General features: G+C 54.6%; 1 protein-coding gene across 3 annotated transcripts in view; it reads left to right on the top strand.

Annotated features, from left to right (window-relative positions):
• The window catches only part of MAN1C1 (mannosidase alpha class 1C member 1), a 141,724-nt gene that overhangs the window by 109,711 nt on the left and 13,314 nt on the right, over positions 1 to 18,699 (top strand). For 2 of the 3 annotated variants that reach the window (XM_058718571.1, XM_058718574.1), the window contains exons 5-7: positions 5,521 to 5,615; positions 12,012 to 12,138; positions 15,119 to 15,212. In XM_058718571.1, the coding sequence (XP_058574554.1) occupies positions 5,521 to 5,615; positions 12,012 to 12,138; positions 15,119 to 15,212 (316 nt within the window). The remainder of the gene's footprint in view (positions 1 to 5,520; positions 5,616 to 12,011; positions 12,139 to 15,118; positions 15,213 to 18,699) is intronic. The other variant, XM_058718572.1, reaches the window with a different exon arrangement.

Below are 18,699 nucleotides of genomic sequence, written 5' to 3'. Positions count from 1 at the left end.
CTGATGTTTCCCTTCTCTTGCCCAGGTGAGCCCCGCTGGCTCCCACAGTTGCTAGTAAATTCTCCAAGGACGATGACTAGTCTACTCACACCAGCCCTGTAGCTCCTAGCACAGCACCCAGCAGTCTGAGCTGCTGGACTGGTATTTGCAGGTGCTAGTTTTCAGCATTGAGAAAGCTAAGACCGTTGTTTCGCCATTTCCACCCCTGGGGCCCCTCAGCCTCATCCTGCTCCACAGCCACTCCTCCGCTCCCCCTCCCCTTCCGGGTGCCAGCCACGGGCCAGAGGTCAGCTGCAGGTCTCAAGGGGCAACAGGGAGATGGGGCAGCCACTGGGGCTGGTCTCATGTCCGAAGTGCAAGGCCTCAGCCCCAGGCAAGCTGCGTTGGCTTCCAGAGGGTGGACTGTGCAGTGTGGGGAGAAGACAGAGCCCTGAGCAGGGAGGGAGTCAGAAAACCTGGGTCTCATCCCCACACCACACCTGCCTGTGATCTTGAGCAAGTCCTCCCCCACCCCTGGGCCTCGCTTCCTTCCCCACCATGGGGATGTACTCACAGAGCTCTTGTGAGATGGATGGGGAGGGATAGGAGTTGACCCTGAGCTGACCAGCTCCAAAGCCCATATTCTCCGTGCTACAAGAGAATTTTGAAAACCACAGAGCTCTGTAGAAATAGGAGGCTCTTCCTCCCTTCGAGAAGTCCCATGGAAGTGCAGCCCACGTATCGGGGGGTGAGGCTGGCCAAGTCCCCAGCCATGGGTCATCATCGATCAGTTGTGTTCCCTGTTACCCAGAGGGGTCACGCTGCTCAGCACAACCGCTGCTCTGGGGTTAGATGCCTTGGCCTTGGCCCTTTCCCTTCCCTGCCCTTCTTCCTGTTCTGTCCACCCTGAGACAATATCATCCCTGCCCCTGCCGCGGGGAGAGCCGCCAAAAAATCCCTGCTAACCTCCAGTGGTGGTGTCTGAGGAAGTCAGCTGCAGCCAAGGGTTCAGAGGCAACAGGTACCCTCTACTTCCCGTCACCTCGGGCCTCTCCATCAAGCCTGATCTCCTCAGCAGAGATTACCACTTGTACCAATTTGTCTCCAAACCAGTGTGGTTGGGATCCCTTGGCTTTGAGCCACACGAAACCTGAATCGTATTTGACAACCCTAGGATAGGAAAATGACATGGAACAGAAAAGGCACCCTGTTCTTCCAGGCACTTGCCCAGCCTCCCTGCCACTCATGGCTGTGGAAGGTGGCCATAGCGTATAGATAGGGACAGGGGAGGGAGCCATGCAGCTCAGGGCTCTCAGGGGTCAGTTTGAGGGGCCAGCGATTGAGGGAGGAGCTGGTGCCCCTCAGTCCTGATGCTTGACCCACCCTCCACCCTCCTCATAGGGTATCCTGATTCTGAAAACCTATCTGAGGCCTTGGCTCTCTAGTGATGTAGTCTGGCTGGGTCTGAGGACCCAGAGGAGGGGAGGTGCCCCAGGACCAGCCAAGAGGGTCCTTGGCTTCATGCAGGGTAGAAATCAAACACAAGCCAAGAAGAAGTGAGAGCAGAAGACTGAGGGCAAGTATAGGTACAGACAGAGCATCTGGGAGACTTGGGAAGGAAAAGGAGTCTTGTCTTTGCTTGGGGTCTGGGGTTTTTACTGAGGATTGTGGTCTGATGTACATGCCCTCTCAGATACCCAGGAACCGGTCAGAGCAAGGACAAGGAGCCAGGTGTCCTCCATAAGTCACTTACTCCTTGGAGTCGGGGGTCTTGGCATCGAGATGTCTAGCATCAGTGCCTGGAATATGCACAGGACAGCCTCACCCAGTCATTCTTGCCTGGTCATTCGCTTGATGCTATCTGTCATGCTGGAAGACTTCAAAGAAATCGTTAACTCCTTGACCCTTGCAAAGAGGGCTACATTATTTGTATTATGAGGCATGTGTAAGGCAGGTGCAGGTCCTGGCAAGAATAGAAGCAGGAAAAGGAGCATAAAGAGCAGTCCCCCCCTTCGTGGCGTTGCCTCAGTTTCCCCATCTCACTTTAAGGATCATCAGTCTGACTCTCCAGGATGCAGACTGGACAGTGGGGTGTGGACAGGAGTGCCTGTGACTTAGAAATATTTCCCAAAGCCCAGGGAGCCCCATGTGGCTCAGAGTCCCTGAATAGACAGGCTCCTGAGGTTATGGGCACAGCCCCTGTCCTCTGCTGATCCCTCTCTGTTCCCAGAGACTGTGCCACATGAGCCCAGTCTCACTGGTCCCCAAATACCCCATGAGGTGGGGGTCGTCTATTTACAGATGTAGGAACTGAGGACTTAGAAGGAATGTGCTCAGGTCGCAGTCCCTGAGGGCTGTGCTGGGTCAGCTCGTGACCCCGTGGCCTTTCCGCCACAGGCCTGAGTTGTAGCCCCCACACAGCCTGGCCCAGTGTCGCTCCTTGTGACCAGGGCTCAGCCGCACCGGACTGGGGCCTCCCTCCTCTCTGTCCTTGGTCTCACACGTAGTGGGTGCCTGTGAAGTGGGGCTTTCCATTCTTCAAATATCCCAGGAGTATTTGTGGAATGGTGCCGGAGACCGCAGCCCCTTCCTGGGCTGAGGCCTTTCCTTGCTGCAGAGGAAACCTGGGGGAGGAGAGTCCCCTTCTGGGTAACCAGCCCCGCAAGACCCACAGGAGGATAGCAAGCCTGCTGACAGCCACTCCAGGTGATGTTTGCATGGCTCTTCAAGTTCACATGGCACATTCACTTACATACATCCTCTCGTTTGAGTTCCGGACGAACCCTGTGAAACAGTCGGGGCACATGTACAGTTAGTTCTGTTGCACACAGTTATAGTGCTCAGAGATAGTAAGTGGCTCACCTAAGGTCACAAAGCTGCTAAGTGGGAAGATCCAAACCTGGGCTCTCACTCCCAGCCCAGACACCTTTCCACTCTACAGAATGTAATTCTTGCTGGCCTCTCTCACCTCTGTTCTGGAACCTCTGGGCCCTGCCTGTTGCTTGCCATGGCTGTCTGCAGCCGTATAGCTCTGCGTTCTCTCTCTGTGTTGGAAAGGCAGCTTGGTATCAGTAGCTCCACAACCTTGGGCAAATTGCTTCTCTGAGACTCAGTTTTGTCACCCTCAAAGTGGTCAACATCTTCCCCACAAGGCGGTTGCAAGGATTAAAGGTCATGTAGAGACACTGGCACATCGATGTATTGTGCTTTATAATAAGTAATATATATTTTTGGTCTGCATCCTGCTTCTGGCAGAGCTCCTAACACCGTTGGAATTTCCTAAGTGAGGAGAGCAATAAATATGTCTTTTGTTGTGTTAATTGGGTGACTTTTGGACCCCACCAAAGGATAGAGGCTGGTTGCTAGGAAAACCTTGTACTTAGAGGGTAGTTATTTTCAGTCCCACCACCTTGACTTCCGGGGACAGGAGAGGGGCTGGATGCTGAATCGGTAGCCAGCTGGCAGTGGTTTAATTGGCCCTGCCCATGTGATGAAACCTCCATAAAAACCCAAAAGGACTGGGTCACAGAGCTTCTGGTTGGCTGAGCACCAGGAGATTTGGGGAGAGCGCCACACCTGGAGAAAGCATGAAAACTCCATGCCCTTTTCCCCATACCTTAACCCTCTGCATCACTTCCATCTGACTCGTCCTGACTTCTGTTCTTTTATAATAAACCAGTAATCCAGTGAGTAAAATGTTTCCTGAGTTCCGTGAACCACTCTAGCAAATTAATCAAGCCCACAGAGGGGTTTGTGATAACGTGCTCCTAAGAGCACTTAAGAAGAAATCTTCTAGGAGTCCTCAGGGCAGAAGACAGCCAGTCGGCTGCCTGGAGCCTCAGCCTCGGGTTCAGGTTCTGGAGGGTTCCTTTGTGCCTCAGTGCTCAGCCTCCCAGGGGTCAAGTGATGATGTCAGGAGCCTCGAAGGAGAGCCCTTTGTTGTTGCTGAACCGGTGGCTTCTGGGGCAGAGGGCTTTGGAATCTGGGTTCTAGACAAGCTCCTCGGGGATTGCGGTGTGGCTGGCCCCTGTGCCCACTTCTGGGACCCTCTGTCTGGCACTGGACACTATCCTCTTCTGTCCCCATCACTGCCAGGCCCCACATGTGACTCTTCCCTTCCCACCCCTCCTCTCCCCAGCAACAACCACACCTGCCCTCCGAGGCCTCTCTGCTGCATCCCAGCCGGATCTGGCAAAAACTGCCCCGCAGCCATCCCTCCACAGCTGCCTCAGCCCATATATTGTGCATATTGGGGTTGGGAACTCAAGATGACTTTGTTTTGCAACACTCAGGAGGTCCAGCTCCGGAAATGAAAGGAAACGTGTGTTGTTCCACCCGGAATAGTCACGTTTTAAAAAATAAATACTACTTACTGTGGGCTTGTTTTTATTATGAAAAAAGCACAGAAATAGAGATACGCCAAATGAAGAAAGCAAAATTCCTCCACGAGCCTACCCCCTACCCCTAGGAGACCATTGTTAATATTTTAGTGTATTTCCTTCCCAACCTTTTCTCACGCATCCGTGTGCATGTAATTTTTACTAACTTTGAATTACACTGTTTCAAAGTGTATTTTTCTTTTAATGAACTGGAACCCCTTTCTTTGCTATTAAATAATCTGCATCATGCCAGTGGCTGCACGGTATTCTATTGCCTGGACAAGCCATAATTTAACCACTTCCCTATTGTTTGATATTTAGAATATTCTCATGTTTCCCATGTTTCCCTTGAAATAAAGTTAAATCTTTACAACATCCTTCATTACTTATTTAGTTAGAATAAATTCCTAAGAGGGAAACTGTGGCGTCAGAAAGTCACAGGTGCTTTTGAATTAGAACAGTTTGAAGGGGTCAGAGCCTCCCACAGGGCCCTGAGGCCTGGGACCCCCATTCACCTTTTCCGTTCATTCCCATCTAAAAAATGGGAACCGTGGGCAGATTCAGAATGTCAAGGGGGAAAGGCCCCACCCCCCACCCCTGGTGTTACACGTGGGACGGCAGTGCTTTGCTGGGAAGCACACAGCAGCCAAATTGGGAGGCAGGGATTGAACCTGGGGCGGGGCAGGACTCCTAATCCAGTGCTCTTCACACCCTGTCCAAACGTACTTCCCCCGCACCCAGCCCGTGGCGTCCTGGTCCATTGGTGACAGCGGCCCTGGCTACTTCATCCTCCCGGCGGCCACCCGGAGCACAGCTGGAGTCACTGAGCCTTCAGAGTCCCGACACTGCCGTGAGGACTTTACAGCTATTACCTAATCTTCATTCCTCCCAACAGCCTCTGAGGAAGGCGGTAGTGGCCTTGTGTTAATGAGTGAGAAAGGAAACTGAGGCTCGGAGAGAGGTGCCTCGACTAAGGCCACGTCACCAGGAATTCGAGGAGCCGGGTTCATAGCCAAGGCTGTCTGACTCCAGAGCCCAACACAGTGTCACCTCCCACTCCGGACCAGCAGCTCCTGGGTTGGTCCGCCGGCGGGAGCAGCTTCTCGAAGTGATGGCGCCCACCCAGCCCCGTTCACGATGCCCCATGCTTCTTCCTTTACAGGTGTTCCGAATCAAGGCCATCAAGCTGGGAGAGAAACTCCTGCCCGCCTTCAACACCCCCACGGGAATCCCAAAAGGTGTTGTGAACTTCAAAAGGTAGGACATCTGCTGGTTTCCCACTTCTGGCTTTGGCTGCTTCAGTGTGGAAACTGAGGCACAGGGAGAGGACAGTACCCGCCTTGGGAATCACAGCGAGCCAGTGGCACAGTGGAGGTTAGCCTCAGCCAAGGACTCTCCAGGGCCGGTGTTTGTCACCACACCTGGGGCTTAGGTTTCATAAGACCTGATCTTCCTGAGGTGTGGAGGGGCAGCTGTTCTGTGATCGTCCCCCAACACTGCCTTGACTCACCACCCTACGGGTGTACCCCATTCACCTCCCTCCCCAGCTAGGGTCAGCAGCCAATAGGCACATCACACCCTCCTGCCATGAGGAGGTGCCCCAAACTGCTAGGGAGTCTCGAGACTCTGAGCAGAGGGACCCCTGGTCTGCCGACTGCCACCCTTGGCCCCAGCAGGGCTGGGTCTCAGGAACCCAGTGTCAGAACCCAGAAGGGCTTCTGGGGGGCATCAAGGTCACAGAAGCTCAGACTCCAAGGATTGAAGGCCCTGGCCAAGGTCACATAAGCCAGTAACCGAGTGACCATTCCAGGACACAAACCCAGGACTTCCAACTCCATTTTTGATCATTCTTATTGGAATTTCCCCCTCTTTAGAAATAATAACTTCTCATTGCAGATAATGCGGATTACACCAAAAGTGTTAGATAAGAGCAGAAAACTCCCATGTGGTTCCACTAGTCACAGAAAGCACCGGTAATGCTTCTGTTCTACTGGCTCGGTATTAAAACGTTGATTCTTATTGGCTGCTTCCATGATTTTGCTTCCTGATCTGTTGCTTAATTCAGTGTGTGAACCTGAGACTTTCTGGGTAGTCACTAAGTCACAGAATGCCTGAGCGGAGGGGACCTTGGGTGGTCCAGTTAGAGAAGAGCAGAGCAGGGTCTGCAGCTGGGTCCAGCTCCAGAGCCCGTGGGTGCCTACCCGCCCCCCTCCGCGCTGCTACCCTTCCCTCTCGTGGGGACAGGAGCGTGTTTATATCCACTTACTTTCCAGGTGTGGCGACTGAGACCCAAAGAGGGGAAAGGACAGGGTCAGAGTCCAGAGGACTAATGGCGAGCCAGCTTCATGATGTGGGAATCTTCACGAGCATGAGTCTGGCTCCTGGGGACCCCTGTGTGCCCCGTTGTCTTGCCTTTGCTCACTCTGTTCCTCCACCGGTTGCCCTCCTCTCCCAGCTTCCCTGGCCAGCAAAGCCTGGCTCACATGCCACCTGTGCCATTAAGCCAGGAGCGTTTCAGCCTCTCCTGGCCTCCAGCCACTTCGTTTGCTTCCTTATGGCCTCGTCGCATGCCTCTTCCTGTTCCCTGCTGGCCTGGGAGCTTCTTGAAGGCAGGATCTTGAGGCAGATATTTATCTTGAGGGCAGATATTTATATGACCCCATTATTCACACAGAGTCTCAGAGAGGAAAAGTAACTTGCCCAAAGTCTTAACAGCTAATAGGTAACTGGGGCTTAGATTCCAACCCATTTTGTTACAGACTGAAAGCTCTGCTCTGAACAGCTGCCTGGCCCTCCCTCAGACAGGACCCATGCTGCCCCCCCCCCCCCCCCCGCGCTGCAGGAGCAGACCCCTGGGAGATGTTGTAGGAGGCACCCAGGAGCTCCCTGGGGCCGTTCACGAGGTTCTCCGAGAACCCCGAGTCCACCTCACCAGACTTCCTGTTCCCTCTCCTGAAGTGATGTCTTTTTTTTTAACTGAAAGATTTTTTTTTTAGGTTTATTTATTTTGAGAGAGAGAGAGAGAGCAGGGGAGGGACAGAGAGAGAGGGAAAGAGAGAGACTCCCAAGCAGGCTCTGCACCATCAGCACAGAGCCTGATGTGGGGCTCGAACTCATGAACCCTGAGATCATGACCTGAGCCAAAACCAAGAGCTGGGCAGTTAACTGACTGAGCCACCCAGGTGCCCCCTGAAGTGACGTCTTACCTCAGGACTCTCAATCCAGCAGTGGCTCCAGCCAGCTGCCCGGGAGGGAAGGAGGGCGCCTCACCGGAGGCAGGGGCTCTGGGCTCTGGTCGAATGTCGGCTTCCTCTCTGTCCCGGGGAGGTCCCACTCTTCTGGTCCGCCTGCCTGGGGCCTCACAAAAGAGAGGGGACACATACACTGCTTTGCCACTTCACTTACTGTCTGATCGGAAAACATTCCTGGGGTGTGACATCACATACATCCCAGCAGAGGCCACAGAGGGGCCCTCAGGGCCAACCGAATCCCGTCCTCAGTGCCGGGGCTGATGTCTCAGAGCCGGGCCCTTGGAGCTCTGCTCAGATCCCTTTCCCACAAACACCGATCCTGGAGAAACGCAGCCAGCCGTCAGGGAGGAGACACAAACACAGTATCTTTGCGGCTCTCTCTCCCAGGGCTAGCTCCCCGGCCTCACTGCCTGAGTCTGGGATAGGACCTTAGCTTCGCCGTCCTTCCCTCCTCTGTGCGTGGCACTGCGCGCCCCCAAGCCCTGCAACCACAGCACTGCAGGGCTGTCTGCCTTACCCCTGTCCCTCAGAGCCGGGACCGGATGCGCGACACAGATCCTGACATTTCTGATTAAGAAAATGCATTTAGTTTTAGGCTATTTGCATGCTGTCAGTGCTGTATACATATGTATGTATATGCATATTTCCTGGCAACTCCTCCCTTTCATTTTCTGGGTAAGAGAGTCTGTTGCTAAAAATGCATCCCTGTTCCACCCCGGGGGAATGTCAGGGATGACTACGGCCCCGGCCCGCGTGGCGCTGAGTTTGCGCTTTGGAGAGGGCCAGCTGGTGGGAGCTGGGGCACACGCTGCTGTCCCTGCCCCGGGCAGGGCTCGCTGTGGGCAGCTCTATGAGGAAGGGCCAGACGGGGTCCCAGCAGGAGGGGTGCATAACTAGGCCCTGCCCGAAGTGAGCGTGACTGCTCCTCCTGCCTGGGAGGCAGAGGCAGGGACAGCTGTGACCTGTGACCTGTGGGCACCACTGAACCCTCTGAGTGGCAGTGGCCAGTCCAGGGACTAATCTCTCTGCCACACTCGACTGCCGCCCCCCCAAATCATACAGGCGGAGATACACAACCTCGCCTGTCACCCTCTCTAGCTTCCCTACACTCACACACAAACACTTCCATTCGCACACCCCTGCCACACACACACATACACACCTTAATAAGTGCTAGTGTTTAGTGAGCATGTCACTGTGTGCTACACGCAGTGTGAACACGTGATATGCATTCTCTCTTTTCAACCTCACGGACCCCATTTCACCAGTGGAGCAAACCGAGGCTGAGAGAGGTGAGGTCACTTACCCAAGGTCACACAGCAGTAGAGTGAACTTGGAATCCGGGTCTGTCTGGCTCCAACGTGAACAGTTATACCAGACCCATGAGCGCGCACACAGACACGCACAGACACGCGGGAGTTTCTGCCATGCTGGGGAGGGGCATCGATGAGCAACCCTTCCCCCAGGGGGGAGAACACGGGCTGCACACGCACCTGCACGCTTCAGAGACCGGGACGGGGCAGAGGGCAGACCTTCCGTGAGCCCGTGGCCTCGCAGGGCTGATCCACATGCCTTCTGGTCTCTGGATGCTGCCCAGAATACATGCAGCTGGGGCACACGGTAGCTAGGATTTGGATTTGGGTTCGGATTCAACGCTACCGTTTCTGTCACTTACTCTGTGACCTTGGAGAAGTGTCTCCCCCTCTCTGAGTCTGAAATAAGAATCGCAGGATCTACCTCTGAGGTTGGCTGTGAAGATAAGATAAGGTGCTAGAACTGCCTGGCACCCATCAGGAACTCAATCGCTCAAACGAGCAATAATTTTAATAAACTACAAACACATAATTTATATGTGCATAATTGCATAATGTTAAAAATGACGCCAATTACATGCCTAATTTATAACTCACAATAACTCTCTGAGGTGTGGGTACTGTCATTTAACAGATGAGGAAACTGAGGTCTAGAGAGATCAACCGACCAGCCCGAAGTCGCCTGGCTGGGTGCTGAGGGATCCGGCATTGAAGGCAGGCAGGGGAGAGGGAAGGCGACCGCCCACTGCCCGCCTCTGCCCGGCACTTGTGTGCCTGTCTGCCAGGCTGGTTCCGCTGCAGGAAGCCCACTCGGGAGGGTAATTGTTGGGAGGGAGGGGAGAGGAAGGAGAGGCTCATGTGAAGGCAAATGAGAACAAAAGACAGGGGGGGTGACTGGAGGCTTTTTTGACCTTGAATTTCTCTGCGAGGGCAGGAAACATCCATTATTCAAGAATCCCTCTGTGGGTACCCACGGCTCCCACTAAGAAAGCTGGAAAGAGAAGTCTCACTTAGCCTGAAGGAAAAGGGACAGAAAAGGGACACTTTCCTCTTCCCTCTGGGTCGATGTGGGGTCATCTGGGTGGGAGACCGTTAGGGGATGTGCAGAGCCCAGTCTGAATCCCGCCTCCACCACCTCCCGGCTCCAACCTTCCAGTAACTTACTTCCCTCTCTGAGCCTCAGTTTCCTCTTTGCATATTGGGAATAATGGTATTTTACCTTGTGGGGTTTAAATGAAGTCAAGATGCAAACAACCTGACCCAGGGCCCGGTATCTTTAGTGGCTCAATAAACAGAAGCTGTTTTATTTATTATCCGAGAGTGAGTCTCCCCTCTCTATGCAACCCATCCCTCCCGATCTGCCTCCTGCCTCCAAATCAGGGAAATACCAAGGAGGTGGAGACAGGAAAAAGGGACCAGTGGTCATCTTTTTATGGAGGCCACTGGAGTCCTCCATTTGTTTCTGGGAGTTGAGACTGATGAATTTGACTTCAGAAGCGATATCCAGGCTGGATAATGGAGTTTAGAGAGGAGAGGGGCTCCCTCAGAAAAGCCCCAGCCCACCCCAGGAAAAGGAGTGTCCCTCAGATGGCATACCATGATCTCCTAAACCCATCTTCTCCCACACCTGCCTCCCTAGGTCCTGTCCTGGGGAGACAGAGAGACAGCCCAGTTCTTGGGGAGGCACAGCTATCCCAGCAAGGAAGCAGAGGGGCTTCCGGAGGCCAGGGCAGAGCCAGCCCCCCTCAGCCTGTACCTTGTAGCCCCTACAAATAGGGGGCACTCACTCCACGCTGCTCTGTCCCACAGGAAAGATCATCATGATATATTATGAGGAAACTGAGGCACAGGGAGAAGCAGCAGCTTGCCCAAGGCCACTCCCACCCTGCACTTTTCTCCTCCCTCTTCACCCCACAAAAGACCTAGGAACAGAGACGGGGACCAATTACTCTTGCCCAGCTTGATGATGCAGGAACTAAGGTGCATAAGGAGGGGATGATTTGCCCAAAGCCGCTCAGCTAACAAACTTGACCCTGGCCCCCTGGCTACAGGTGCCAGGGAGATTTAAGTGAAAGCACCTGGAAAGGCAGCAGCCTTATTTATTATCATATAATTTAAAGAGAGGCAGCCCACACGATGGTTAGGACAAGCTCTGTCGTCAGGCCAGCCTTGGGCCCCGGGTGCTCCACCTAACTGTGATCGAGAATGGGTGACATCACCATCCCAGGCCTTGTTGTCCTCATCTGTGAAAGGGGCAGATGGGAGGGTTACCTGAGACTCTGCATGGTTCCTCCTTAGGAGCACCCAGGTCCTGGAAACGGTTAGTCGACAGCCTTCTCCAGCGAGGTCACAGGGCCAGGCTAGGATCTCTCTAAGATGTTCGTGAGACATGCCTGATCAACAGCTGAGGAAACCTTTGCTCCGAGAGCCCCTGTTTCTTTTGTTCCTAACCTCGGGATCCAGCAGCTCGAGGCCTGTGGGCACGCCAGAGACACCTGCCTGATGGACATGGGTTCCACAGAATTCCAGGCAGGAGCCATTGGGTGCCCTTGGGCAGCACTGACAGTGTGGGGAGAGAGGGGGAAAGGGCCAGGAGGGGCTCCTGCTTTTCATCTGCCCCCATTGTGACCCAGCCACAGCCATGTACTCTCCACAGGCAGCACCACTGACTATGAAGCGGTTGGCTTGCCTTCAGAGGACAGAACGTGTTCTGTGGGGTCTTTGTGATCGATCTCACCTGTAAATTGGGCATGACTTGGGGGCCAGGTCTTGGCCACCGAGACAGCTCTGCTGCCGTCTTTGGGCCCAGAGGCCTCACAGGGGCTGCTTGACGATGGAAACAAAGAGTCGTGCAGGCAGACGGGTCTGGCTTCAAATCACCTGCAGCAAGTCAGTTCGCTGGCCTCAGTGTCCTCATCCACAAAATGGGGCCAATGGCAATACTGACCCCCGGGGAGGAGCATCCGAGAGCAGATGGCCTGACGCTAGTGGGTGATCGATGGATCCCCCACTAAGCAATCCCTGTCACTCCCAGCATGGGAGCCAGCCTCACAGACAGTGGGGTGACAGGTGCTTCTGTCTTTTCACAGCAGCTCCAACAGGAGCTGGGGCTGGGCCATGGCAGGGAGCAGCAGCATCCTGGCGGAGTTCGGGTCCTTGCACTTGGAGTTCTTACACCTCACCGAGCTCTCTGGCAACCAGGTGTTCGCAGAAAAGGCAAGTCTTCTCCCAGCTCCTCCCTGTTCTCCATACCGGGAGCGCCACAGGAAAGTGGGTCAGCGATGAGCAGGGTGGCCGGTGGGGACCTGGAAGGCGTCCAGCCACCGCTGAGACGGCCCGTGGCTGCTCGTGGAAGCCGTGCGTGTGCCCAAAGCCAGGTGGCACGGAAGGTGAGCACAGGGAGTAATCAGGGCCCTGCCAGGGCAGGGAAGAGGTGAGGCTGCCGGAAGGTTTTCACTGGTGCCGTCGGACCCAGAGAAAGTTCGGCAACGGAAATCCAGGCACCAGCTTGCCTTGGCAGGAATTGGCCACCGGCTGCGAAAGTCCCCTTTCCAGAGACAGTTAACTTTTTCGTGTGAGATCTGCCTGCCTTTCCCTTCCAGATGCCCGCCTAGCTCGTGCTGTCAGCAGGCTGGCAAAGCGGTCTCACTCCGCAGCTGAGGCACACGTCTGTTCTCCCTCGCTGGTGCCAGGCTGGCTGAGGCCACGGGGGTGCTGAGAGCTATAGCATCCAGGCTATCATCCAGTCTGACAGCTGTCCGCTCCTGCCCCTCCGCGAAGCCCTCCGGAAGATGCAGTTCCTCCACCTTACAGCCCGTGGCAGTCCCACCACCTGCAGGTGTCTCGCCGGGTCTGACCCCAAACCGGAGGAGGGGAAGTGTATACATACCACGCTCAGATGGCGGTCGGGCCCCAAGGCAATTGTCCCTTCCTGAGTCCCGCCCAGGGAGATGAGGCCCCGCCTCCAAGGAGAACCCTTTGGAGGCCCCCTCCCCCAAAGCCTTCCCTGCTCTGAATATTAGCCTCTTGGAGTTCTAGGAGCACGGGGAGAGCAAAGATTCACGCCCCCGCCCGGTGGCTCCCAGTCTCGAGTCCACCATCCAGCCTCAGAGCATCACCCTGCACTCCTGTGAGGAAACACATCTCTGGGATTCCCCCCAGGCCCGGGAATCTGCATTTTCCATAAGCACCCATGTGTCTTTTGATGCCAGGTGTAGGAGAAGCGCTTATTCAGTGTGGGAATCCCTCTGAGCATTCTTGGGGAGCTCAAGAGCTTTTCAGCCCCTTGATCACTTCCTCTGTGTTGGGGCTCACTACCCGCCCCCCTTAAATGGCCTGTCATGTCAGACCTGCACTTCAGAAGCTTTTCCCTTGTATTGGGAGGACTCTGCCACCCTGGGACCCCACCTTGAAAGTTCATGGAGTAAGTTGAATCCCACTTCCTGATCAGTCTTATTTTCCTATCCTTTTTTCCCTACCTCCAAGCCCTGTCTCCCCCAGCCTCCGTGTTTCCTTTGCCATGGAGCCAAATTCCTCCGGGAAGGTTGTGACTGGCTTACGATGGAGAGGGACAGGGAGCTCACTCTAGTCCCTGGCTAGTCTGGACACACTAGCTACCACTGCCTGAGCACCTACTATGTGCTGGGTGCCTTATAGTATCCCTAATCACCCCTCCAAACCCTGAGGTGAGTCCCCTTGTTGTCCCCTTTTTATAGAGGAGGAAACTGAGACTGAGACGTTAAGTCACTTGTCCTGGGTCATCCGGCTGGTAAGTGAGAAAGCCAGGATTCAAGCCCAGGACTTCCTGACTCTGAAGCCCACGTTCTTTCAAGACCAGATTAGTATAGCAGGCTTCAGGCTTTCCCCCCTCAAGTCCATCTGCTTGTCTCTCTGTCTCTCTCTACATTTACATTCTCTGGCTATTTTCATCCCCCAATCATGCCTCCCACAGAGGCGATTATTGGCAGTCAACAAATTGGCCCAAATTCTAGAAGCACCCGCACCCTCCAGGGGAGCTAACTTAGCCTGCTTCACTGCTCACCCCCAGGACAGTCGAGAATAACTCAGGTACAAGCACATCCCTGTCCCCCATAACGGACTCCGCTAACATAAATGGATATGAAATCTCATGTGGTAGAACAAAGTGCTGTCCCCTGGAAAGAAAGGTCTGACAGCTAAAAGGCTGCTGCTCTCCCCGCTCCTCGTCTTGTAGATAAATCTGTGAGCATGATATAGTACCGTCCCTGAGGGCCTTTCTGTTCTGCTGGATTCTGTGCTGGAAGGATTTCCTGTGCTGCCAGAGAGCAGACCCCAAGGGATGGATGAAGCCTTCCTGCTTCTCGCCCTTTGTAGCCCCGAAGGTGGCAAATCGCGCCTCTTCTCGCTCCAGCTGGGGCAGCTTCTGCTACACACGCTGCACGGTCCCTGCCCTGATCCGTGTTGGACACAGGGGCGACTCTGTGTGGTCAGCCAAGACGTGACTCGTGTCCCGGCTCTGCCACTTGATGAGCTGAGTGGCCACGGGCAAGTCGCCGAAACTCTGAGGCCCAGGTTTGTCATCTGTTAAACAGAGATAATACCACAAAGGTTATTCTCAGGGTTGGAGGTAATGTGTTTATAATGGGCCTGGCTCAGAAGGACTGAGAAATGTTACCAGCTGTTGCAGTGTTGTCGTGAAAACCCTGAGATGCCTCTTAGGGCAGGGGGGTGTTGAGGGGCCCAGGCCCTTCCTCTGGAATGGTTCCTGTGGTGTCAGAGAAAATAACATATTCCTAGGCTGAACCATATGAAAGAGCCAGTGTCTGACCATTTCTGACCCACGAAATTTTACCTACTAGCAGTTACACATGAGCTGCTATCACTTATAGGAACCACCCCCCCTTCAGAAAAGGCCCATCCCCCGGAGTGGTGCACAGTGAGGAAGGGGCGAAGTGAGGGGGGCGTGGGGGCCTAGCAGGGCCCCAGGCAGAGTGGTCCGTGCAGAGTCAGCGGCCAGGCCCCACAGTGGCCGTCTCCTGCCGTGCCCCGTCTTGCCACCTCCGGGCCGCGGCCTGCTGTTGATTACGAAGCTCTCCCTCCTCCTCCTCGGAGTGGTTTCCTCTGTGGATCCAAACAAGCTGTCTCCATCCTCATCGGCTGAAAGTCACTGGCTCCTTCCAGAAAGTTGAAGGGGCGTCTGGCGTTTGTATCTTGGCAGGTCAGGAACATCCGGAAGGTCCTCAGGAAGATTGACAAGCCCTTCGGCCTCTACCCCAACTTCCTCAGCCCAGTGAGCGGAAACTGGATGCAACGTGAGTACAGAGATGCCACTACCCGCCCCCCGCCCTCCCCCCCCCCCCCCCCCCCCCGATGCACACACCGCCTTCAACTGATTGCCGCCAGCATCCGGTGCAAGGCACCTGGGCCGAGTGATGAGGGACACATTCATCAGAGCCGAATGCCAGTGAGGCTTTTGCTCTGTGCTCCCAGACACGACCTGTCCTGCCAGGCACTGTGGGGAGGCTTCACTGTTGTCATTGCTCTTGTGAGGGGTGTGATGGCCGCCATCTAGTGAGGCCTGCCCTGTGCGTCCCCCACAAGCTCACTGTCTCCAGCCTTCCGTCTCTCAGGATGCTGCTGAAGCCTCCCCCGTCATCCCCCAAACTTGTGGGAGTGTTCCACGTAGACCCATCTACTCCAGAAGTGGCCCCAAGAAAGACCATACATTCTCTCCCAGCCCCTTTGATCTGGTGCCCCACCTCCAACTCTAATCTTTTTTTTTTTTTTTTTTAATTCTTAAGTGGACTAACTATATAGCAGTACAAAGATCATGAATTCACCTCTGTATCTTACACCTACAAGAATTGGTCCTGGGATTTCCTGCTGTTCTCTACTCAGAGGCTTATTCCTCAACCAGACACGTGTGGGTCGCCCACGGAGCCTCATTTTCAACCCCCAGCTCCACCCACTGAAACGGAATGGGGTTGGCGGGGGGGGGGGGGGGGGATGTGCAGGCTGGAGAGTGTTGAAAAGTCTCCCAGGACCCTGGGATTGTTCCCTTGTCAAGAGGCCTTGATTATGAGGTCATAGCACGAATCGGTGGCGGCAGGTTCCTTGGGCCCTGCTTCTAGGGGCTTCCCAGAGCACCCCGACCCTCACCTCCACCATTTCTGCTCAAAGACCCGTTTCCCTTTCCCTGCCTCCAGCTCCAGTTGTTATGACATCAGCAAGGGCTCAGGGGCAAAGTAGATATGAGTCTAATTACTGCACGGCTGTGGGAAATTCACTTTATCTCTCTGAGCCTTGGTTTCCTCTCCTACACATGGGAGGAGACCTAGAGTTATGTTCTTTGTGCACCATGGAGGGGTGTGGGAGTAACGGTCAGAAGGGGCAGGAAACAGATTTCAGTTCATCTTCCAAAGATGATATGTGCTGTTCTAAAAGATGATGAATACCCATCAGTAAAAGTATACAGTCAGGGCCCGGAGGGCTGGCCAGCCGGCGGGGACACCACGGAAAAGCTGCAGAGGCATCGTTCTTCCACCCCTGAGTCTCTGTGATTACAGGTCCAGAAGGCCCAGAAAATTTGACCCAGGAATTTTCCCTGATGATGACCTCACTCCCAAGTGGCCTCCTGCAAAAACCACTTACAGAAATGCAAAGTATTTTTAACCAAAACACACTGCCAAATCCAAAAGTGCAGGCAGAAAATGAAGGTTTGAATTACAGATTATGGCCACGGGAAGAGACAGTTCAATAACTGTTACTGCTTTTAATTGCAAGGCCCGACTGGGTAAAGAGATAAACTGCCCCCCTGCTGGCCTTAGCCGCTCTAGCAAAAGACATAAAGAGAGGGAGAGGGGCGTGGCTTCCCAGTCCCAACAGCTACCTTGGCAAATTACAGGGAGCCCCCCACCCACCCCGCTGAGAAACATAACTTTCTTTTCAGGCTGCGCCAGGGGTCACAAGACTGAGCAAAGTCGGTCACATACGGAAAATGGTTTCATATTAATAAAATATGAATCAGGGGCGCCTGGGTGGCTCAGTCGGTTAAGCGTCCGACTTTGGCTCAGGTCATGATCTTGCAGTTCATGAGTTCGAGCCCCGCGTCAGGCTCTGTGCCGACAGCTCAGAGCCTGGAGCCTGCTTCAGATTCTGTCTCCCTCTCTCTCTGCCCCTCCCCTGCTCATGCTCCGTCTCTCAAAAATAAATAAACATGAAAAAAATTAATAGAATAAAGTATGAATCTGAGGCCTGCTAGAGAACAGAGGGAAGGCTATCAAGCCCTGCTCACCCGGGGGCCTGCCTTCCTCCTCCCATGGGCTTGGCACCTGGACTCATCTCAGGTTTTCTGTGGTTTTTGCTGAGACTTTTTGGTAATTGTGTATTTTCCCAACAGATGAGAACATTCCCAACTTGCATAAGCTAAGTGTGTTCGCATTCTTTTCCTTCCTTGAATCCTCTGGATTCAAAGCGTGTTTGCAACCACAGCAATTGCAGCTTGGAGAGAAGGAGTTAGGTCTGCGTCCGGGTCCCAGGCCCCCTCTGCTCCCGCTGGAAACTGAGCTGCAGGGTAACAGGGGAGGCCAAGACCCTCCTGCCACTGGGACTTCACAGCCAAGACAAGTTCACCAGCCTTCTGCTGGTACCAAGCACAGATGAGACCGAGCCACTCAGAGCTCAGAGAGCTGCCCGCCCTTCAGCTTGGCCCCCGGAGTGGCTTGTCTGGTCCACTGCCTGAATCCCACACCTTCCTCGATGAGAAGGTGTGGCAAACCTAGATTCTCCCCAGTGGGTACGTAGTGTGAGCTGCCCACTGGCCCCAGTTTGGCAGCCTCCCCCAGGTTCACGGTACTTTCCTGAGAGCCAGTGTAGGGTGGCGGCCTCCCGCTGCCAAGTGTGATGACACGATCAGGAAGCAGCAAAGCCCATCTCTGTTCAGGCTCACGCACACCAACTCATGCTCCTATTCTGTATTTTATTGATCAAAAGATTGAGGCCCAGCGGGGAAGATGGCTTGCCCTGAGCTAATGGCAGATCTTTGCCTTCTGATTCCCACCCCTGGGCTTTCTGTGTGCCAAAGGACAATTGTTCACGTTGGTAGAGGCCCCTGAGAAGCTCTGCGCGTATCCCCAAGCGGGTGTCCTGCCCCAAACTCCCATGGCACTCCTGGGGGCCTGGCTCCCGTCTCCTGCACGTACCTGCCAGAAGACGCCCTCGACCGCGTCATACACACGCTGCAATCGCATGATGAAGTCCAAACTCTTTGGCTTGGCGTTCGAAGCCCTTCCCAACACAGCTCAAGCCTACCTTATTTTCTTTCGTTCAGGACTTCCTGGACATCCACTGGGTGCCATACAGGCGCTGGGCATAAAATGAGAATCATATGCCGTTCCTCCCCATAAAGAGCCCACAGCCTGGTGGGGGAGGTGGACCCATAAGCAGATACTTACACCACAGCTTTGGGGGCAGCCAGCGGCAAGGACACCCCCAGTAAGAGGAGGACCTGCTACCACTGAGTGCTTGCCACATGAGGGCCGGATTTGCGTGTGCATTATCTCACTTCTCATGGTCACCCTGCAGGGAAGGACTGTGAGCAGGTTTATGAGGACACAGAAAAGCCTTTCTGAGGAGGGGATGCCCGAGCTGGGGTGTAGCAGGGAGGAAGTGTTAGCCGGGCAAGGGGTAGGGGGGAAGGGTGTTCCTGGCAGAGGGGTCACCACAGGTGAGAGCGAGCATGGGGAGGCAAGGGGCTAGGAGTGTCTGGGGTGGTGGAGAAAACGGTGACAGGAAGCAGGC

Source organism: Neofelis nebulosa, chromosome 2 (assembly GCF_028018385.1).
Source record: "Neofelis nebulosa isolate mNeoNeb1 chromosome 2, mNeoNeb1.pri, whole genome shotgun sequence".
NCBI classification, from domain to species: domain Eukaryota; kingdom Metazoa; phylum Chordata; class Mammalia; order Carnivora; family Felidae; genus Neofelis; species Neofelis nebulosa.
This window is presented reverse-complemented; position numbering and strand designations above follow the sequence as displayed.